Raw genomic sequence first — 22,874 nt, 5'->3', positions numbered from 1 at the left:
TCCATACCACGCGCAGGAAGCAGATTATTGAGAATCATCCTGGAGTATCAACTATGTTATTTCTGTCAGATAAGCACATGAGATCTCATTCAAACTTAACACTACCTGGGGAGAGTAAAAGCTAACCCTAGGACACACCTGAACTGAACGGAAACTATAAAGAACTTTGAACCTAAAAGACTGAACTGTATGCGGACTGATGAAAGGAAACGAAAGGACTAAGAAAAACAGCGTCTTGCTGTGTAGAAATACATTGTATAAGATTGTTTGTCTTTATGTTTTGTAATAAAGCGCTTGTTTTTGTAAACCTTGTTCGCTCTATGTATCTTGGTCCTTGATCGAACCTAGAGGTGATTTGTTGAGCTGTGATACCAGGTCACAGCAAACTGTAAATTCATCAGTGTGCTAGTACTCAGTGTTACACTAGTCTGAAAATGAACACCAACTCAAAAAGGTTGAGAACCACTGGTTTAAAGAGCGACCGTGTTAACTTGTGAATGCGTCCTTGGTCTTAATGGTGAGACAGGTATTTTTGACATTACAATAAATAATAAACAGAAACGCATTTGTTAGTACACTCTCCGTCTTTAATTTCAATTTTAGCTATCATAACAGACGCATATGGCTAAAAGTCGCCAGTTACCATGGTCACTTTGTTAACCAATACACTTACATTAAACAAAGTTCTTAAGAGGTCATGATGACTTAGAAAACTCAAAAATGCACAAGTATCTCTTGAATATATACAAACAATGGAAACTGTTTTTTAAAATACCAGAACTATCGTCATTCTAGCGGCTCACCTGAAGTACCTTCATGTAGGTCAAAAAGCTTTTTACAATAAAAGCACCCAAAGCAGAGATGGTCATTTTAGCAAATTATTCAAAAAGCTCTCTAAGGGCGCGGTCACACTGGTCATCTGTACCGTGCTGTACTCAAGCACGATTGCCCCCCCGCTGCGCCAGCACGGCCCGCGGTCATACTGGCCAGGACTAACCGTGCTTAAGCACGATTACCTCTTCCTAATTCCTAACACATGCACGCTTTATGTTACTAGGAAGCGTGCTCAGTTTACAAACAGGCGGACGAGAGAGAGAGAGAGAGAGAGAGAAAGAGATGTGCAGTTGAGTCCTCATTAGTCCAGATTATCCAACACACAATATGAGTAAAAAACACAATGTTAGCAAATGTAAACATAATATAATATTAAATACAAAGTAAATAAGTACTAAAAAATATCAAAACTAAGAATGTGAATATATACAACCAGGATTTAACTAAGCATTACTAGTCTTAAATAGGAAGATTACATATGGAAGATTAAATGTAAATGTGCAAAAAACAGTCGTAAATGGTTGTAAATTAAATATGAAAGATTAAATGTAAATGTGCAAAAATAGAGTTGTAAATGGACAGTACTGACATAAGTTAAAGTGCATGAGTGTAGACATATTATAAGCAGAAACTATACAATATAATGGCGAGTAGACAGCCAAATGAAGTGAACATGAGTGCAGGGATAATTTGTAAATTTAACATGTGCAGAACAGATTACAGTATGGAGAGACAGATGATGACAGTTCTCTGCTCGCAAGAGGTGAGCTGTTGTACAGAGTTATGGCCTTCGGTAAGAAAGATTTCTTATATCTGTCCTTGTGACAGCGGAGTTGTATCAGTCTGTTGGAGAAGCTGCTCCGCTGATTGTCCAGTTTTATTGTCTGGCTGGATGTGTAGAGTGGGGACACTGTGCTGACTACTCTTCTTCCTGAGAGACGGGAACAGATAGAGTTACCAGTCATCTGAGTGGAGGAGCTTGTACTCCATAGTGCTATCCATGTTGTACCTAGTGGATAGATGGATAGAAGAAATTGGAAGGGAAAAGTGGGAACTTTATAGAGGAGAACAAAAGTGAAGTTTTAATTGATTACACAGTGTGTCTATTAGAGCAGTCAATTCATATTCCAAATTTGAACATTCATTCAAACCTGAGGGAGAAAGTTCACATTCAAACAGTATTGAGCCGTTCTAAATATACAGTCTATCAGCGCATCAGGCTTTCTGAAGTAGTTTGCAGTTTGATCCAGCAGAGGGTGCTCTCAGCGTAACTTGACTACTTCATGAACTCTTGAACTTAGTAAATTACGACATTAATGTTGTAGCAATAGAAATAGGGACACAATCCAGTGATTTTTCCCGGTCGAATTGACTTGCAGATGTTCAGTTGGCTGAAGTCTGTGAAAAAGCTGTGGTCCACATACCTCACATGGTATGGTCTGGGATTGGAGCGAGCTTCCCGGATCACTGCAGCGTACTCAGCTGGAACAAAGATGTCTCTGTTTCTCAGTCTTCTCTCAATCACACTATACACACAGTCGCACTCCATTTGTGTGTGATCTCTCTTTAAGTACTTCTGTGTCACTGGCTTCTGATTTTGAGTAGCAAACTTGAGTAGGGCATTGCTTAGGAGCATATTTCGGTTCTGATAGCTACATCCATCACTCCACAGGATGTACTCTTCATATGAAGGGTTTGTTTCCAGAAAGTGCACAATGCATTAAGCAAACTCGTTGGCAAAGAGACCAGCTTCACTCTCATGCCATAAGTAATTTGTTGCATCGTGATGTCATGTTGAAGATGCTAAAGTTATGGACACTCAGCTTGGTTTTATAATAGAGGGCGCATGCTTGCAGAGCAGGAGCCCCTGTAGATCCATGCATACCACAAAGGTCTTTTTAAACTTCTTTGTCTTTCTGCTTTGTCTTTTTTAACACAGTGCTCCTCCCATGTGGCAGCTTCCATATTCCCAGCCTTGAATGCACAACAGGTATCACACTGGTCTTTCTTTGGATGGAAAATAGACAAATTTAAATCGTTGAAACATTTGTGAACACTTGCCGTGACAGAGGCTGGAAGCCATGTTTTTCACTAGAGCGCTTATACTCTGCATGGAGGTGGCTGATGGACTAACACAGAGGCACCAGGTACATTTTCCATGAGGAGGACCTCCAATAGTGCGATTGGAACTTTTGGAAGGTGCAGAAGGAAAGTCTTCAGGAAGTCCTTCTCTTCTGTCCTCACCCTCACTTTCTCTGTCTTCTCAGGACTTTCCCCTCTTCCATTTCAAAAAAGTCCACTGCTTTATGCCTAGGGTTGACAGGAACAAACACTGACACACTCTGAGTCTTCTACCATCCAGCACAAGGTGACAAAAAGTAGATGCTGACCTCCTGGATATATCTGCTTCTGTCCGGCATCACTTTACACTGCTCACCTCTAACACAAACTTTTCTCTCTTTCCAGTCTAATTTATGCCAGAAGTACTTAAAAGATATTCTCCCTCTTTGACTCTTCTAATTCTCTGCAGTGCATCGTTTTAGACTTTTGACAGGCAGGATTGGCATGGCTTCCCGATTTTTCTTTCCTCCTTCAACACTTGCTCTGGATTCTTCCTCCCACGTTAGGACTGGCCCCTCGTTCTTCTCTTTGTTCACCCTCCAGTTCGCGGATTTCCCCTCTTCCTTCCCTGACATGCCTCATCACCTTGTGACAACCTGGACACTCTGTTGTTTTTCACCACAAGTTTACACCCCCAGATCACCTACATTCACACCCACTTCCCTCTGTCTACTCACCAATTCGCTCCCCGTTCGTGCCCCATTCAATTTTCCCCTGTATTTCATTCACTCGGGCTGGGCAGTGGAGGAGGCAGCAGGAGAGGAGAGCTGAGTGCTATAGAAAGATTGTCGGTAAAACAATCTAAAAAGCAAGGTCGAAAATCAGCAAGGCAGTTAATCCCTTCACTCATTTTCCACCGTCATCAACAACTCCAATCACTCTCATCTCCATAACCCTCACAGATAGTTCGCCTTTACTCTTTACCTGTCATCCAAACACGGAAGTCAGTCACATCCCTCAACACAGCAGCCAAAACCAGCACTGGGTTCCAGATTGACTGGACTGGACTGAACTTTTTGACAAGACTGACTGACGTGAGTAGCCTCCAGCTAAAACTGACTTCTTTATTTTCGCCGAAAGGTAGATATTATTTTGTTTGTTTTCATAAACTGAACTGAAGATCTTTTTTGTTGGAAAAAGTGGAATTTTGAGTTGGATTGTTTTTTTTACTTTGTGAGGACTGAGGGATTGTGGGATATTGAGTATTTGTTATTTTTTGAGTGTGGTTTGAGTGTGTGAGTTTATATTGTGGTTTATTAATATAATACATTGGTTGTAGAGTTTTTATTTGTGGTTTTGTCATTTAATGTAAGGGTGTACACTTTTTGTGTACAATCCTTGTGACATTTTTTGGTTCAAATAATCCAAACAACAATACGTAAATCTCCTGAAAAACTATCCGCAGAAAATCTGAGTGAGCTGATGTCTGAACGAGGCAGCATATACTCCGGAGATTTCAATTCAAGCCAATGAAAAGAGAGTGACGTTTACAGTATATACAGTGACTGCTTAAAGTGTCTGCACGCGACTACTACGATCCCCGTGCACGTAATTAAACGGCTGCATTATGTTTTCTGTTCGTCAGTATGTTGTTCTCCACTCTTTTGTGGATGTTGTCATTCCATTGGATTACACAGCGTTGATATAAAGCCAAATATTCTCATTATAAGGTCGCGTAGCGGACTCTGTTGCTACGGCTGCTACTTCCGGCTTGTTTATTTACGTCACGTCTTCCTCCTGTAATTATCTAGATATTATCCAGAGTGCATATGTGAAAACGGATAAACAGTAGCTTGAAACCTTTGAATCAGGTTTTTTTGGAGACACATTTAAAACATTTCAGGCAGTGAAGCACCATGGCAGGATTGAGAATCATTAGGATATTCTTATTCATAATAAAAATAATTACCTTAATTTCCAGATTAATCTGGGACAAAATCAGCATCCAGAGAATCAACCTAGTTACATTCAAGTTCATCTTTAAAAGAAAGAGGAACACATTTAGTACATTGATTGCTATGTTGACATAATTCATTGTTGCTAAGAGTTTGCATGGCTAACTTAATGTCTAACTTAAAGGGGTCATATTATGCTCTTTTATGGGCTCATATATTTAATTTATGTGCCTACTAAAGTATGTTCACAATCGCTAATGTTCGAAAAACGTGTCTGTTTTCATGTACTGCTCCTCCTTGCACCCTCTCCGCTCTGACACTGTCTGCAACGCTCTGTTGTGCCCACACTGCAAGTCCCCACGTGTGCCAAATCTGATCTGATTGGTCGGCCGGTCCGCTCTGTCGCAATTGGTCAGTCGCTCAGCACAGTTCTCAAAAATGTCACGCCCCTTTTACCATATTGAGAATGCAGCGAGAGCAGCAGAAAACTCCGGTAAACAAACAACAATGGCGGCGGTTTTCAATAGGGATGGCACAATACCACTTTTTTGTTTCCGATACAGATACCGATACCGATACCACAACTTTGAGTATCTGCTGATACCGAAACCAAAATCGTTACTGAAGTAGCAAAAAGTCAAAATCAGGTTTGTCTTGTAACCTCTTTTTTTGTTTTTACCACCTTGGAAGGATCGGGAACGGTTCATCAAACGCGCAGACTTCCTCCAAAATAAATCCAGTGAGCGTTGATTCTTTAAAGTTGCTGATGAGATGAGATGAGATGAGATGAGATTCAACTTTATTGTCATTACACATATACAAGTATAGAGTAACGAAATGAGGTTTGGCATCTCACCAGAAGTGCAAATAAGCAGAAAGTGCAAGAGTCTGTGCTATGTACAGTAATTACAAAATTTACAGATGTAGACTAAAAAAAGTGAATTATTAGGTATATATGGATGGCTGGATTAATGGAATGCTATAAATATAAATAAATGCTATAAATATAAATGTATTCTTAGGATTATAATATACAGATTAAGGTGCAGTGAGCATGCTATACTAATAATATACAGATTAAGATGCAGTGAGCATGCTATACTAGTTTACAGATAATATAAAGAATATGGACATAATATGAACATACTATAATACAATAATACAGGTGGATGAGAGATGTGTGTGTGTGACCAGGAGGAGTGGTGGGGGGATGATGGGTGTGAGGTGATATGCAGGGGAAAGGGGGGGGTCAGCAGGGGGCGGAGAGAGAGAGGGAGAGAGAGAGAGAGAGAGACAGAGTTCAGAGTTTGGGGGGTAGAGTTCAGTAGAGAACCAGTTCTGGGGAAAAAGCTGTTCCTCAGTCTGCTGGTTCTGGTCCGGAGGCTTCTGAAGCGCCTGCCGGAGGGCAGGAGGGTAAACAGTCTGTGGGCAGGGTGGGAGGAGTCTTTAAGGATGCCGTGAGCTCGCCGCAGACAGCGTTTTCTTTGGACATCCTCAATGGCAGGAAGTGGACACCTTGTGATGCGCTGGGCGGTTTTTACCACCCGCTGTAGCGCCTTACGGTCTGCGACAGAGCAGTTTCCGTACCAGACTGAGACACTGCTGGTCAGGATGCTCTCGATCACACAGCGGTAGAAGTTCATCAGTACAGCTGAAGACAGGTGGTGTCTCTTCAGTGTCCTCAGGAAAAAGAGGCGTTGATGAGCCTTCTTAACCAGACTGGAGGTGTTAGTGGACCAGGAGAGGTCCTCTGTGATGTGGGTCCCCAGGAACTTGAAGCTGGAGACACGTTCAACAGCCATCCCGTTGATGTGAATGGGGTTGTGCGTGCTTCCTCTTTCTCTCCTGAAGTCCACGATGAGCTCCTTCGTCTTGCTGGTGTTGAGGAGCAGGTTGTTGTCAGCACACCAGGCGGCCAGATGCTGTACCTCTTCCCTGTAGGCTGTGTCATCGTTGTTGCTGATGAGGCCAATCACCGCCGTATCGTCCGCAAACTTGATGATGGTGTTGGATCCATGTACAGGTCTGCAGTCGTGGGTGAAGAGGGAGTAGAGGAATGGGCTCAGCACACAGCCCTGTGGTACGCCTGTGTTGAGTGTGATGGTGGTGGAGCAGGTGTGTCCTGACCTAACATACTGGGGTCTGTTGGTCAGAAAGTCCATTATCCAGTGACGGAGGGAGGTGTTGAAGCCCAGGTCTCCGAGTTTAGTGTTTAACTTGGAGGGGATGACAGAGTTGAATGCTGAGCTAAAATCAACAAACAGCATTCGTGCGTATGTGTTGTTATTGTCCAGATGTGTGAGCACAGAGTGCAGCGCAGTGGAAACTGCATCCTCTGTACTCCTATTGCTGCGGTAGGCAAACTGGAATGGGTCCAGTGTGGGTGGGAGGCAGTTTTTCAGGTGTGCTAGGACCAGTCGCTCAAAGCACTTCATTATGATGGGTGTGAGTGCTACAGGGCGGTAGTCATTCAGGCCTGTCGGGCTGGAGTGTTTCGGCACTGGGACAATGGAGGTGGCTTTGAAGCATGCTGGCACAGCTGCTTGGGCGAGGGACAGGTTGAAGATGTCCGTAAAAACCCCAGTGAGCTGCTCTGCACATGCTCTAAGCACGCGCCCGAGCATGTGCAGGAGACGCACCTCCTTGTTCATCCATGGCTTCTGATTTGGGTACGTGGTGATCTGCTTCCATGTTGTAACACTGTCGATGGTGGTATTGATATAGTCCAGCACAGAAGAAGTGTAGGTGTCAATGTCTGTGTGAGAGCCCAAGGTAGCCTGAGAAGCAAACATACTCCAGTCTGTGTGATGGAACTTGTCCTGAAGTACATAGTCTGTCCCCGCTGGCCACACTTTAATCGTTGTCACTGATGGCTTCACATGTTGGATGAGTGGGGAGTACTTGGGGATGAGGAACAAAGAAAGATGGTCTGACTGTCCCAGGTGGGGGAGGGGGGTCGTGGTGTAGGCTCCTGCGATGTTTGTGTAAACATGGTCCAGAGTTTTGTTTCCTCTTGTATTGCAGGAAACATGCTGGTGAAATTTAGGGAGCACTGTCTTTAAGTTTGAGTGATTAAAATCACCTGCAACTATAAATGCAGCCTCCGGGTGAGCAGTCTGTTGTTTACTGATAGCGGTGTAAAGTTCCTTCATAGCAGCTTTTGCATCGGCATCAGGGGGGATGTAGGCTGCAGTTACAATAGTGGAGCTGAGCTCCCTTGGCTGATAGAAAGGTCTACATTTAACCATGAGAAACTCAATGTTAGCTGAGCAGTGTCTCCCAATAATGACAGAGTCTGTACACCAAACTTTGTTAATATAGATGCACAGCCCTCCTCCTCTGGTCTTACAGGAGTCCTCTGCTGTTCTGTCTGCCCGGAGTGTGTGGCGACCGGCTAGCTTGATAGCATCGTCCGGTACTCCGTTGTTTAGCCATGTTTCCGTGAAGATCATGACATTACAGTCCATAAGTCTCTTACTGTGGATGATGCGAAGTCGTAACTCGTCCATTTTGTTCACCAAAGACCGCACATTAGCGAGGAAAATGCTGGGTAACGGGAGACGGTGCGGTGTTAGCTTTAGCTTAGCTCTTATACCTCCGCGCTTCCCCCGCCTTTGTTTACGGTCTCGACGCCGCCTGCGAGCACTTCCGCCCGGCCGGGTAGAGTGCGTAGCCTCGGGTGTTTTGGCGATCTCGGGTATGAGTCGAAGATTGTTGATTAGATCGTCAGGGAGGTGTATTCCAATATCCAAAAGTTCCTGTCAGGTGTAGGATGTTAAGGCGAGGCTGTTCTGTGCGAACAGACCCGAAATTAACAATAAAATTACTGCAAAATTGCAAATCTGAGAGAGACGCTGGGCCTCACGATGCGCTCGCGCCGCCATCTTGGTCAACAAGATGACAACTGATAGTTTTATTGCAAATAAAAGTAAACCAAAAAGTATGTGTGGTGTCTCCAATGACCTAAAAAACATGTAATTCATATAATTAAATGCGACTGCTGAGCCTGCGGTCAATGACGGTATGCGCCGTGACCTGTCTTCCTCCCAGGTGCGCTCTGCACTTCCCCTTATAGACGCGCCACTCTGCCTATAGAGGGCGCACACAAAATTAGTAATAAATTAAAATGCAAACACAATAAACTTAAATGCTGCTCCTACAGATACCCTTTTTACTCTTGTTCGGAAACTTGTTGAGAATAAATTTGTATGGATTTGCTCAAGATAGCCATCTAAAAAGCATCATGGTCAAACTATTAGACAAACATTCTGTGTCCCTAAAGGAAAAAAATACAATAGCCCACAACATGACTCAAGTTATGCAGCAGTACGGCTGCTGCATTTTATTTAAACTTTAATTTAATCTTTGGTCAGCAGCCTCAGCACCATTCAACATCAAATTTAAAGTGCAACTTTGTGTAAAAGTTTTAATCTGAGTATTAAAACAAATTTAAAAAATGATAGCTCCAGTGTAAAGTGACATGGCTTAGCACTCAGTGTAGCCTGAATATGCCTCAATGATATACAGTGGCAAAAAACAAGTTGCTATGTAGATTGTAACTTAAATAACTATAACTTAAAATAAATAATAGCATCACAAATAGAAAAGGTATAGTGGAACACAGTACTTAAACATTACAGGCACTCACAACAGAAACTCTAGGCTGTTACACCTGATGTCTAATTAGCTGCACTGAAAAAACAAATTAATAAAAAATCTAAAGGTAGAAAATGAAACAGTGCCAGCTCTGTTTCCCTTTTCACATAAAACCTTTGGGTTGAACTGTATGTTTATAATAATAATAATAATAATAAAGTTTATTTATATAGCACTTTTCGCAGACAAGGGTCACAAAGTGCTTTACATCAACAAAAAACACAAAAACAGCATACATACAATGAAAGAAGAAAATAAAAAATGAGTACGTCATGGACAACATTATAAAATCCTGCTATAACCAGGAACAATAAAACATAGGTAGGTACACTGGGTGGACCTGATTACCCATAGGCCTGTCTAAACATTAACGTATTTAATTGACTCAACAGAGACAGAAAGACGTAGTGAGATGGGTAGAGAATTCCAGAGGATTGGTGGTATGGACTGAAACGCACAATCCCCACTAGTCTTAAAATGTGTCTGCGGGACAGACAGCAGGTGTAGGCGTTTGACCTTAGTGAACGGGTGGGTGAATACAGGTGAATGAGTTCTGACAGATAATCTGGGGCCTGACCGTGAATGTCTCTGAAGGTGAGAATGAGAATTTTAAACTTAATCCTATATGCCACAGGGAGTGCAGTGTTTTCAGTATCGGAGTGATGTGAGACCGTTTGTTTGACCTGGTGAGTAATGGAGCAGCAGCATTATGGATTGACTGGAGACGGTTTAGGGCGGAAGTGCTAAGTGAGGTGAAAAGAGCATTACAATAATCGATACGAGATGAGACAAAGGCGTGCAAAATCATCTGAAGTTCTGTGAAAGACACTAATGTTCTCAGCTTACTGATATTTCTTAAATGAAAAAAGCATGATTTGGTTAGCTGTTTAACATGGCTGTCTAGTGATAAAGAAGAATTTAAAATTACTCCCAGATTACGGAGGTTGGAGCGAACAGCAGAGGAGAGGGGCCCAATGTTTTGCATGATTGTTGAAACATACTTGTCTTGGGCAATAACTAGGACTTCTGTTTTTTCTGCATTTAGTTGTAGGAAATTATCGGTTGCCCAGTCGTTGATAGTATTTATACAGTCTAGGAGCTAACGTAGAGGCTTCGCTAGGTTTAAATGAAAATTGCAGTTGTATATCATCTGCATATAGATGATATGCAATATTAAAACTTTGTATAATCATTGCTAGGGGAAGTAGATAGAGAGAGAACAACAGAAGTCCCAGGACTGAGCCTTGCGGGATTCCACATGATAAAGGAGAGGAGTCAGACATAAACTCTCCAACAGAGACAGTGAAGGTCCTTTCACTTGGATACGAAGAGAACCAGTCCAGGGCTGTACCTGATATTCCCACCCAGTCATGTAGTGTCTTTATGAGGTTAGGGTGGTCAACCGTATCAAAGGCGAAGCTGAGATCAAGAAGAACCAACACTGAACAATCACCTCCATCAGCAGACATTAAAATATCATTGGAGACTCTTAATAATAATAAATACTTTATTGATCCCGCGAGGGGAAATTTGTTTTTACACTCTGTCTAGTTAACATGCTACACAAACACAGGCCGAAATACACACACGCACAAACAGGACCCTATGGACATGCACTAATGGAGAGGTCTCAGAGTGAGGGGGCTGCCCGCAGTGGGCGCTCCTGAGCTGGTGGGGGGGTTAGGTGCCTTGCTCAAGGGCACCTCAGCAGCGCTCAGGAAGTGGACTGGCATCTCTCCAGCTACCAGGCCAATTTCCGGACTTGGTCCGTGCTGGGACTTGAACCAGCGACCCTCTGATTCCCAACCCAAGTCCCTACAGACTCCGCTAAAGCTGGGGAACAATGGACTGTATGGGGGGGGGGAGAAGGGGGAAGGAGGAAAAGGAGGAAAAGGAGAGGAAAAAGAGGAAAAAAGAGAAAAAAGAGAAAAAAGAGAAAGAAAGAAGAACTCTTAATGGCCCTTCTGCAAGTCAAAAGTTACTCCAAGTCATTAGTTTTCATAAAATTTTAGAAATTACTCAAAATGATGAATATTTCTAGTTTTCATAAGGGGCATAATAGGGGAAGATTGGATCCGAAGGACGGGGGTTCGAACCCTGCCTGGACCAAAACAAACTTCACAAAGTGTTTTGGATTGTTCAGATGAAAAAGTAATTTTAAATAAGAAAACAATACTTGATTCTGTTTAGCATTCAAAATGTGTAGGAAAGTGATATTGTGTTTGTTTTTCATTTCTTCTCAGAAGTTAAGTGGTATTGACATAAGTCATCTAATTGTTTTCGATATAAGACTTTACTTACTAAAAAATAGCAAATATTATTGTAATATAATTTTTATATTACTGTGTCAAATTGCTAAGAAATAAGTCAAATGTAAGAATTGGAGTAGAAGCACACACATTTATTGAAATATTTCAATTAAAAAATCTAAAAACATTTAAATAAAAGGCACATTTCACATTTTAGGACATTTCCTTTAAACAAAATAATGATATATTTGGTGTTTTAGCCTCTAGCCTCAAACAGACTAATGCTGTAGATTGAATCTGAATCTCTGAACTTGAGATTTTACACCTGCAGCAGACTCTGTGAGTCATGACTGTCTACAATGAGTGGGACACTCGAGTCCAGCTGTGGTTGATTTTCCAAGCAGTATCTACAGCGTGTTTACATGGACGGGACGGTACACACTCCTTATTTGAATGCCATGTAAGCATTTTAAAAAACTAAAATGTGAAGAGACAGACAGGACGGGGCAGACAGAAGGGGAGAACAATGAATCATCATTTATTCTCGGCACTTTTCCTCCTCATTTCTTCCAGCCACTGCTCCAGTGGCATCCCTGCGAAAGTGGGGCAATAAATGTATCCATGAAATTGCCTGTGGCCACTGTCTTTGTTCCGGGGCTGATGGCATTTGCGGCACTTATTATGTTCCACCTGACGATTGTAGGGCCTCTGGGAAGGGGGTGGAGGGGGAAGAGGTCCAGCAGGGGCGATAGGCCTGGGAGAGGGGACAGCCAACATTAACAACAAGGGGCTTTGGGCAGGGGTAGGGTTTACAAGGGCAGGAGCAGCTGTAGGCAGAGGTGCAGGCAGGGAAAATAACTGCCTCTGAATGGGCACCTTTGGCTGGACAGTGGCTGGAGCAGCAGTGTGTGGCGCAGCATACTTTCTTTTTAAAAGTGCCTGTCCTGCAGTGGATTTGGGCAGACTGTAGACATGCTGAGGTCCACACTGCTGAGGGACAAAGGTGGGGCGCCCTAGAGCTGGTGGCAGAGGCACAGGGGCTACAGGAAGAGGGGCAGGCAGGTTGACCCCCAGCAGAAGGACTGCCAAATCCTGCCTCTTCACTCTCTGATTGTGCCACTGTGTGAGGGTGGTCTGGTTGACCTCATACAGCTGGAGAGTGGTGGCCTTCATTAGAGCTCCATTGTCCCTCACCAGCTGCCTAACCTTCCGATAGTCCTTCAGCAATGAGAGACCATCTTGTCAGGCTGCCCTTTCCCTTTTTCTTTGGGCTCTTGTGCAGCTGACAGAGCCTGACAAAGATGGCCTCCACAAGCCGACAACAGTCGGGCCACTGTGCAGGTGATCCACTTGACCCCAGGACGCAGCGCCTCATGCTCTCCGCACCGGGGGTGAATTCCAATTTATTTTTTGGTGACCTGAAGTACCCCGTCTTCAGCCCCGTTGGAGCTGGGTAGCCAGAGGTCATGCTGGTGGTGGGAGCTGGGTAGCCAGAGGTCATGCTGGTGGTGGGAGCTGGGTAGCCAGAGGTCATGCTGGTGGTGGGAGCTGGGTAGCCAGAGGTCATGCTGGTGGTGGGAGCTGGGTGGCCAGAGGGCATGCTGGTGGTTGGAGCAGGGGGGGCAGAGGTAATGCTGGTGGTGGGAGCTATGGGGCCAGAAGGCAAGCTGGTGGTGGGAGCTGTGGGGCCAGACTGGCTGAGGGTTTTACCCAGAATAATGTCAAATGTGGGGTCATGTCCGCCATCATCAAAACCCTCATCCTCTGGCTCCTCAACAGCCACATCCTCCAACAGTTGCTCCGTCTCCTCTGTTTCAGGGTCAACATTCTGCATTGCCCTTCCTGTCTGGCGGTACAGGTAGTCAATACCTATCAGCTCTCCTGGGAACGAAAAGAGAATACTCATTGCTCATTTCTGAAAATGTGTTTTTTGGCTTAACCATGGTTGAATTAAACAGAACCATACAACACAACAGAGCTTCTGAGTTTTTAAAAAAGCAGGTTAGCTTCTTCAAAAGACAAAACCGTTGCAGGGCCTTTTTAAATATGTACTCTGAGTTAGCTGTTAAACTTTATTATAAAACTCACTCAGTAATGATAATGATATCTAAAAGGTATGAAATAAAACCATTAATTATGATGGGAAAGTGACACACACCAGTATACACTGCAGGGGGTTGGAAGGAGGGGGCAAGTTTCCTTCCAAGCACCTTGACACTGAAGGTGTTGACACAGTGCACAAGGTCCCCTGAGTAGGTGAGGAGTGAGGGAGGTTTGACAGCCAGTGCCACAGCACCACGGTCCTGGTTCCACCTGTTCAGGCCTTCCAGGAGGTACAGCTGAAAATTCAAACTGTTGGCACTGGTTCCTTAAAATAAAAACAACATATATTTTAAATTCATACAATGAGCTATTTGTACAATGTCAGGTGACACATGTTCTATGCTAAATACTTTATGTCAAAGAGCTAGGTTATACTTAATTGAAACTGACCTGGAATGAACCTGGCCAGGTGGCAGTGGAAGGACTCCAGTGATGTTTAGCCCCTGGCACACCTGTAGGTGGTGAGGATGATGCCCTACTTGGTGGATGATCCTGTCTCTGTGTAGAGAGGAACACCTGGCTCATCCTGGATGCATTTTACATGCTTCCTCTGCTGTTCCCAGATGTTCGCCATCCTATCCCTGTCCAGGAGTGGCACACCAAGGAAGTCACTGCCCTTCTCCCCCATAAGCTCTTGCAAAAGGAGGTAAATCATTGAGATGGTCTCCTTCTCTCCTCTTGTCCTCCTTCTGCAGTAGAGCACCAACTCACTCTTTCTAATGTTCTGGTTCACAAGGCCATCAGTGATGCCAGGAACCCCCTCCCGTTTCAGCTGCTCCCTCTTGACCCGGCGCAGCAAGGCAACGTCACCTGCATCCCACTCAAATATGCAGCAGGACAGACGGGCCATGAAGATGGGGTAAAGGGGATGGGCATCCTTGGTGCATCCTGATGCCAGCCGCCGCATGAAATGATAAATGTCCAGCTTGACCACAACGTCTGGCCAGCCACCAAATCGTGCCTTTAGCTTGGTCTCCTCCCCATCCTTCTTGCAGCATCCACAGTCCACATACAGGAGCTTTGGAGGAGCCACACCTGCTTCCCTGTACCTCCGGATGAGATCAGCCACCATCAGGTCCAGCCCAGAGCCTTCCTGAGCAGTCAGGACACGGATCAAGATCTGACCCACCTCGTTACTAACTGAGGAAAGCCAGAGGGCAGTCCCCTTGGCAATGCCCGATAACTTCCTGGTGATCTGAAAGTATACAGAGGAAACATTCAGTGACTTAGGTCTAACTAGCATATCATTTTGTCTGGTATTGACTTATGTATTTACATTTTGTAAGTATACCATTCTTTTTCAGTACAGTTTAACAGCCTTTTACAGGTAAAATCATTTTAACATTGCGACTTGGGGATGAAGAATATCCCTTTTTAGTCATTTTGTCAGTTTGAGTGATGCTTTGATACACGTTTTTGTAGAATTGTGACATGAGAATAAGAGCAGTGATGAGGAATTGTATCTTCTTTGTGGAGTCCATCTTCAGGATGGAGCCAAAGGTAGATGTAATGCTGGCTTTGATGTGCTCCAGCCTGCTTAAGATGTCCCGCCCGTAGACCGCCAGCATCCACTTATAGGTGGGAATGGCCACAGGCTCAGGCGGGTCCTGAAACACCACAGGGAACAGGCTGGGCCGGCCCACAAAGTCAGAGCATGCCCCGAGGTACTGGCAGAGGCGCTGCAGCCACTCCTCGCTGTGGTTCTCCCTCAGCTGCTTCACCAAGCGAGACGGGCTGTTGCCCAGGGTCCTCTCCCGCAGGAAGCGGATGACCCGAATGTCACAAGCATATCTGTATTAAAAGAAAGGGAAGAGACAGAGACATTTAGACAAACACAAAAAGACAGTCCAACCTCTTATATCAGTCTGTTTCAATTACAGACAATTTTCAAATAAACAATGTAACACAATAATATGTATTCTCATTAACATTTTTTTGTACATGCTTGTTACAGTGGTGTCTTTATATTCACTTCTGAGTCAGGATGAGCCTGAATTCGAGCCGGTGAGCCAGGTCAAGCTGGTCCAGGATGGTCTTGCTGCTGGACAGGTAGTTGGTTTTGCAACCAATGCTGTTGCACCTGAGGGTCTCTGTGACCATCAGGTAGTACCTGTCCACGTCAAGGACCTGACAGGCTCTCTTGTGGGCACCGTATCCCACCAGCTGCTTCCCACACACAGGACAGGTTAGCCTGACCTTCCACAAGTGGTACGGCATCCACACAAGCAGGCGATGATTAAAAAAGCGCTCTGGAGTGGGGGCCTGATGGTAGATGAGCGCTGGCCCGGGTGGATCGTACCACAGCTTGAGGTCGGTTCGTAGCCGCTGGTTTCTCCACAGAGCTGCAGAGATCCATCTCTGGTCCTGGAGGGGGATGGTCTTCCTCATCTTCACTGGCAGCCAGGGTAGGTCAGGGCCAGGGGCAGCCAACACATCCTCCGCTGACATATTGCTGAGAGGATCAGGACCAGGAGTGGTAGAGGAGGCACAGACAGGAGGGTCTGAGGAGGCACTGGAGGGAGCAGCTGTTACAACCTAATAATAAACAAATTATGTACAGAAAGACACACACAAGTAAAACATTAACACATCATAAATCACTGAACTGCTTAGGTTAGGGTTTGATGTTTGGCAACAACAACAAAAAATTATCAATAGGATTCTTACAGCGGCAGTGGCTGGGGGGATTATTGAGGCTGATGACACAGGAGAGGGGGGAAGAGAGAAAGGGGAGCTGGTCCTAATATATTTTCTGGGACTCTGGGCAGGGGATGATGTCCTCCCTGATGTTGGTGTTGCAGTGCCAAAGTTTGTGGTGGTACTGGTCGATGTGCTAATAAGGGGCTGAGAGAGAAACAGGAGGAAATACAAGGTTATAAACTAAATTGTGTATCATTATTGGGCATATAAGATTAAAACTTGAAGTATAGCTTCATGCAATGATAAGGCATTTAAGCACATGAACACACCATTGATCACTGAACTGCTTAGGTTAAGTTTGGCACACAAAAATTATTTGTGAACAACACAATTGAAAAGGGTTCTTACAGCTTTAGCAGTGGCTGGGGGGATTATTGAGGCTGATGAAAGAGGAGAGGGGGGAAGAGAGAAAGGGGAGCTGGTCCTAATATGTTTTCTGGGACTCTGGGCAGGGGATGATGTCCTCCCTGATGTTGGTGTTGCAGTGTCGACGTTTGTGGTGGCACTGGGGGACGTACTAATAAGGGGCTGAGAGAGAAACAGGAGGAAATACAGGCTAATGAATATCTACAAAATCATGTATCACTACTAGGCATAATAAATCATTGTGTCATAATAAGACATGATAAAGCATTTAACCAAGGAGAAATTATGTCACAAGCAATACTATAAATCAAATGTATGCCTAGACTGTCACCATACAGTACCTTTGCAGGCTTCCTAGCCACAGTTAAATTTGGCTTCAAAGCAGCACCATGCGACCCGCGACCTTGCTAAGAAAATGAACAGGATGCATGATCATGTTATTTATTCTGTAAAACATAGAAGTCAGTAGTTAAGAGTCATTGGGTAAAAATCACAAACAGAATAAAGATTTACCATAGCTAGATTCAAAGCAGGCCTCTGCACAGGTCCAGCAGATGTTGATGCTGAGGAGGCAGCAGCAGCAGCGCTTGAAGGGCCTTGCCCTTGACCAGTGCCAACAGTGGTACGGGGAAATGGGGTGTCAGGGACTGAGCTGGAAGGCTAAAGATTTACAGAGACTTTTGAAGTCATTTCAAGCAAACGACACAACAACAAAAATGTGCACACAACAATTTGATGTTAGTTTAAAAATACCTTCTTAGTGTGGAAACCACTGCCACATGTCTGTGGCCCCCCAAACAGAGATGCCTGTCCCCTCCGTTGCATCGGGCATTTGTCAATCTGTAATATTTCATGACAAAAAATAAGCAAGTGTTTCTATTAGCTTTATCATGTGTGACTGTATTGTAATTGCTTAATACAACTATACCTTCAGATAGAGGTCATTCCACTTCTTCTGGCGGGGAGCAGGCCTGTTTCCTGCATCAGAGGGCCAAACCCCTGAAGCAGCGAATCTCCGCAGGCGTGACATCCACTCCTCATCACCCATAGCCTTGTGCTTTTTTTGTTTTGTTGCCATCTGTGGCCAAAAGAGGTCAAAATTAATATCCCATCAACTCCCTTCATATGTACACATAGGCTAATGCTGTGACCATAAGATGATGTAATATAAGACAGGACTTTATAAATCTCTGTGGGATAATACCATTGTTAGACCAGCATAACTAGAACAAAAACTGGATAAAGTATGGCAAAAGTAAAATACAGAACTGAATAAATTCAACGAGGGGGGGGGGCAGTTTCCCGCTCAGTTTTTCCGTTATTCAGTCGTGGCTATTATGAAATCTATTGATAAACAGCCTACCACAACTAAACTCTGCATTATGTTTTACTAATACATCTGCTTTTCGCATTAAGCTCGATGCAGGAGCCTGAAACCAATCGCTCCCACCTAAAGATAGCTATGGATGATGACGATGTTAACACGGCAAAATAAGATAAAAACATAACTTACACGTCTCTAACTCTAGCAGCAACAATCATTTTAGTGAATGAAGATATCCTCTGTGTTAACCAAGGTGACTGGCCGGCTTCTTACCGTCAAGTTATTCAACACCGTCAAGTTCACGTTAAACTTGGATAACAAAGTTTCTTTAACTAGCTAGCGTTTACCCTGTATACATTCAGTCAGTCAAACTAACCACAATGAACAATCTAACTACGGGAAAATAATATATTATGAGTGACAATAATTTAATTGATGACAGTTTACCTTGAGAGATGAAGTCGAGTCCCGTTCAATGGATTCTCCGCTACCGGCGAAAATGTATGGGCGGGATATCGAGGCGAGCGCTCATTTCCGATTGGCTCGCACGTGCAGCGCAAGCTTGCAGGGCTGCGATTGGCTCGGAGTCAAAAGATGCAATGCCAGCCACGCGATTGGCTAACATTTTTGAGGAAAGATGAGAACGGGGCGACGCGATTGGCTTACAATGATGAGGAAAGATGAAAACGGGACAGAGCGATTGAAAGCTGAGATACAGTCGTACTGCCGTCGCTCACCGCTACTGCCGCCCCAAATAGAGTGGTTTCAGTGGAGTACCCTTTCCGGAACCCTGACTGGAATTTGTCATAGATGTTATGTTCCTCCAACACAGCAGTGAGTTGATTGGCCACAACTTTTTCCAATATTTTGGCAACTTTGAAATTGGCCTATAGTTCATAGTCTAAATTTGGTTTCTTTAAGATGGGCTGAATCATTGCATGTTTAAAATAAGTAGGGAAACATCCTGTAAGCAATGAGGAATTTACAATGGATAAAACAGCTGGACCAGTAGTAGGTAAAAGTTTTAAAAACAGTGAAGGTGGTAAGACATCCAAGGAGCTATTAGTCAGCTTTGTTTTTATTGTCAAATCCGTAAGATCCTCAAAGCTAACAAGGTGGAAGGAGTCCAAGACAGTAGGGGTAGCAGAGGAGCTGTCTCTAGGTGGGTGAGAGTTCGGCTGCATATTGGACCTTATAGCTAATACCTTATCAACAAAGAAGGAGAGGCACTTATTGCAGTCATTAGTTGAGCAGCATGGTAAGGTGGATGGAGATGGTGAAACAATATTGTTGATTGTGTCAAATAAAACTTTTGGATTCCTTCTAGAGGAAGAGATTCAAGTGCCAAAGTACCGTATTTTCCGCACTATAAGGCGCACCGGATTATAAGGCGCACCTTCAATGAATGGCCTATTTTAGAACTGTTTTCATATATAGGGCGCACCGGATTATAAGGCGCATAGAATAGAACGTGTTTACAACTGAACAAGGCTGGGAGATATTGTGAATATATAAATATAAATACTTATAGTGCATTCACAATAACTCAACGTTGTTCAAACGTTAATGTGCATATTCACAATATCTCCCAGCCTTGTTCAGTTCTAAACATGTAAAAGAAACACAGTCTGATACCGCTAATTCAAACGTTAGTGCATAACTCAACATTGTTCAGTTACGTATAACACGTAAAGCTCACTTTTTCAGTTCATTCCCCGTCCACGAATCCCTCGAATTCTTCTTCTTCAGTGTCTGAATTGAACAGTTGGGCGAGTACGGCATCCAACATGCCCGGCTCCCTCTCATCATTATCCGAGTCAGTGTCGCTGAGCGCCGTGTACAACCAGTATGGATCAACCAATTAACCAATTGATCCATATATAAGCCGCTCCGGATTATAAGGCGCACTATCGTTTTTTGAGAAAATTAAATGCTTTTAAGTGCGCCTTATAGTGCGGAAAATACGGTAAGCAGTTCTGGCTTCCTGTACTGCTTCATTAAAAGAATGCCGCAAATGTTTGTGATAAAGGCAATGTACCTCTAGTCCAGTGGATTTCCATAGTCGTTCAGACTTGCAACATTGCTGTCTCAGGCAGCGGACAGCATTGGTCATCCATGGGGATGGCCTTAGTCCTTGTCTTTAAAGGTGTGTCCAGTAAAGTGGCACAATGAAGATTAAAAGATTGTAATAAAAGGTCAGTCTTGTTTAGGTGTGAATGACAATCCCAATCATATTGTGCTAAGAACTGATCGGCTGTATCTGTTGTAATGATGCGGGAGTGAAGTGTTCTTACAAAACTGGGAGGATCAATGGTTACACAAAGATCAAAGAAAATACTTCTATGGTCACTGATCAGTAGGTCTTCACATCGGACATGGTTGACATCTATCCCTAGAGAAAAACCAGGTCCAAGGTGTGGCCTTTTGTGTGCGTGGGGCCTACAACATGTTGCTTGAGGTTAAAAGAGTCTGTGATATTGAGAAATTCAGTGGATGCAGAATTGGAAACATCATCAATATGCAGGTTAAAATCCCAGCTAAAAGTATTCTGTCCAGTTTAATACAAGATGTTAAAAAGTCAGTGAACTCAGTTTAAAACTGTCCTGCTTGACCAGGAGGTCAGTAAATTAAAATACATTAAAAGGGATTGATACTTCCAATTTTGGTAAGTTGTAGTTCAAAGGTGTTGAAATGATCTTAGCTCACCAGTTGACATGAGAATGTGTTTTTCCAAACAACAGCGAGACGTCCCCCACGGCCAGACAAACGTGGGGTCCCAATAACGGTACAGTCACTGGGGCATAGTTCATTTAAATGAACATATTCCATATCCCTCTGCCATGTCTCAGTTAGGAGTAGAAAAGACAAATTTTCTCTTGAAAATAGGTCATTTAAAATATGTGACTTATTTGCTACTGAGCACTGATCAAACACATTTTAATAGAGTCTGTGTTAGGAGCTTTAAAAGCTTTGGGGGAGCGAGAAATTAGTCGGATCACTTGCCCATGATGGTGATCCTGACAATCACGAAGGCGTGAGTGGTGGTAAGTGATTCTGACTGGTATGGCCATGGTAGGAGTAGCAGCCCCACCTAACCTCAAAAGGGAGCTATTGGGGTCTGCATGAGGGAGAGAGCGTAAGTTAGTCTGGTGAGTGGATGCTTGTCTGGGGGAGGTACCTGGAGAGCTGGATAGTGACGGCTGAGGTCGGAGGGAGGAGTGAAAAAAGTGATGAATCATTGAGGGCGTGGAAAAAGGTGCAGCAGGTGGTGAGGGGGTGTGTTTAACACTAGAATAAAATGAAGAACTAGTAAAAACACAATTACAATCTGAAATGATAATTGTAAGGTAAACTAAAATATTTGGTTTTCCCTTAAGATGACAAGACATAGCAGTAGCTGCCTGACCTTTAAACTGTCACAACCACTTGCTATTATAGTCCTTATGTGACACAAGTTAGGTCACTTCAACATAAGGGGCAGGTTCTTCTTCAAAAAGATTAACACTTCAGCCTTCTCAGCCGTCAGCCTGCTCCTCCTTTCATCAATAATAATGGAGGCTGTGCTGAAGAGCCTTTCGCTCTCTACACTTGTTGAAGGTGCACAGAGAAATGTAGTTGGCTCACCTATGTAGGTCTGCACTTCAATAATATCATAATATAATTTTGTCCTCACGAAAACTCTCAAAAACAAGATTTCCCAACTCATACACAACTAGAAGTTGTCATGAGTTCATTCCACAAAACCAAATTCCAAGTCTGGACGCAGCTCTCAAAGAGAGTGACTGGAGTGAAACTCTCGAGTGAAAATATAGAAAATGGTTGTGATATATTTGGTTTAAAACTAAGAAAAAATAAAAGGAATCCACTGCCTTGGATAGATGGAGAATGCAGAAAACTAATGAAAGACAGAAATATGTTGCTTAAAAATCATTAAAATCAGGTATCACCACAGACAGACAGAGATTTACCTCAATTAGAAATAAAGTAATAAGCACAATGCGGAGGGCGAAGACAAATTTCTTCATGACCATTATTGAAGATGCAAAAGGAAATAACAAAGTTACATGGCAAAATTTTAATAAACTAATTGGTAGGCAACCTAAAAATGGCACTGATAATTTTGAAATAAAACTTAACAACGTACCTGTGCAAAATCCCTCAACTATAGCCACTGAAATTAACAAACACTTTATGAATTCGATTAACACAACAGTATACCCCCCCTAACTGTATACATAACCTTCCTAATCCCATGCGGCTTTTAAGATACCGGAAATATCTGAAGTAGAGGTGATGACTATTATTAACCCCCTCAAACAGTCAAAATCCAAAGATGTGTCTGGACTTGACACACATAAAAATAAAAAATAAAAAATAAATAAAAATTGTATAAAGAATCATTAATTTTACCAATTACACATTTGCTTAATTTATCCTTTTAAACAAAGTGTAGTGCCCTCAGCGTGGAAGCTTGCTGTTATCACCCCTAAATCTGGTGATAAAACAAATGGCAAATTACCAACCTATCAGTATTCTACCTGTAATCTCCAAAATAGCAGAGAAGTGGGTCGCAAAACAACTGAATATACACTTAAATGATGGCCACACACCCCTGCATCTGATGCA

At 43.4% G+C, this 22,874-nt stretch overlaps 3 protein-coding genes across 8 annotated transcripts in view; 1 reads left to right on the top strand and 2 right to left on the bottom strand.

Annotated features, from left to right (window-relative positions):
- Window positions 1-22,874, top strand: part of dnajc12 (DnaJ (Hsp40) homolog, subfamily C, member 12) — a 101,449-nt gene that overhangs the window by 22,014 nt on the left and 56,561 nt on the right. For 3 of the 5 annotated variants that reach the window (XM_065959548.1, XM_065959549.1, XM_065959551.1), the window contains exon 3: window positions 2,774-2,824. The exons of the other annotated variants lie outside the window; for them this stretch is intronic. In XM_065959548.1, the coding sequence (XP_065815620.1) occupies window positions 2,774-2,824 (51 nt within the window). The remainder of the gene's footprint in view (window positions 1-2,773; window positions 2,825-22,874) is intronic. 5 annotated transcript variants of the gene reach the window in all.
- LOC136180399 (uncharacterized) lies at window positions 12,015-14,909 on the bottom strand. Its single transcript, XM_065959800.1, has 2 exons — window positions 13,914-14,909; window positions 12,015-13,636 (listed from the first exon to the last, which is right to left on the bottom strand). The coding sequence occupies exon 2, from the start codon at window positions 13,587-13,589 to the stop codon at window positions 12,957-12,959; it is 633 nt and encodes a 210-aa protein (XP_065815872.1). The 5' UTR covers window positions 13,590-13,636; window positions 13,914-14,909; the 3' UTR covers window positions 12,015-12,956.
- Window positions 15,105-18,802, bottom strand: LOC109999423 (uncharacterized). 2 transcript variants are annotated; one of them, XM_065959798.1, is made up of 5 exons: window positions 17,853-18,802; window positions 17,266-17,764; window positions 16,907-17,086; window positions 15,831-16,702; window positions 15,105-15,649 (listed from the first exon to the last, which is right to left on the bottom strand). In XM_065959798.1, the coding sequence occupies exons 4-5, from the start codon at window positions 16,304-16,306 to the stop codon at window positions 15,169-15,171; spliced, it is 957 nt and encodes a 318-aa protein (XP_065815870.1). In that variant the 5' UTR covers window positions 16,307-16,702; window positions 16,907-17,086; window positions 17,266-17,764; window positions 17,853-18,802; the 3' UTR covers window positions 15,105-15,168. The 2 variants fall into 2 exon arrangements, with proteins under 2 accessions (XP_065815870.1, XP_065815871.1); XM_065959799.1 differs by lacking the exons at window positions 17,266-17,764; window positions 17,853-18,802 and having other exon boundaries at window positions 16,907-17,243.

The sequence above is a fragment of the Labrus bergylta genome, chromosome 10, assembly GCF_963930695.1.
Source record: "Labrus bergylta chromosome 10, fLabBer1.1, whole genome shotgun sequence".
Classification (NCBI taxonomy): Eukaryota; Metazoa; Chordata; class Actinopteri; order Labriformes; family Labridae; genus Labrus; species Labrus bergylta.
The sequence above is the reverse complement of the archived record's forward strand: the minus strand, read 5'-3'. Positions and strand labels throughout refer to the sequence as shown.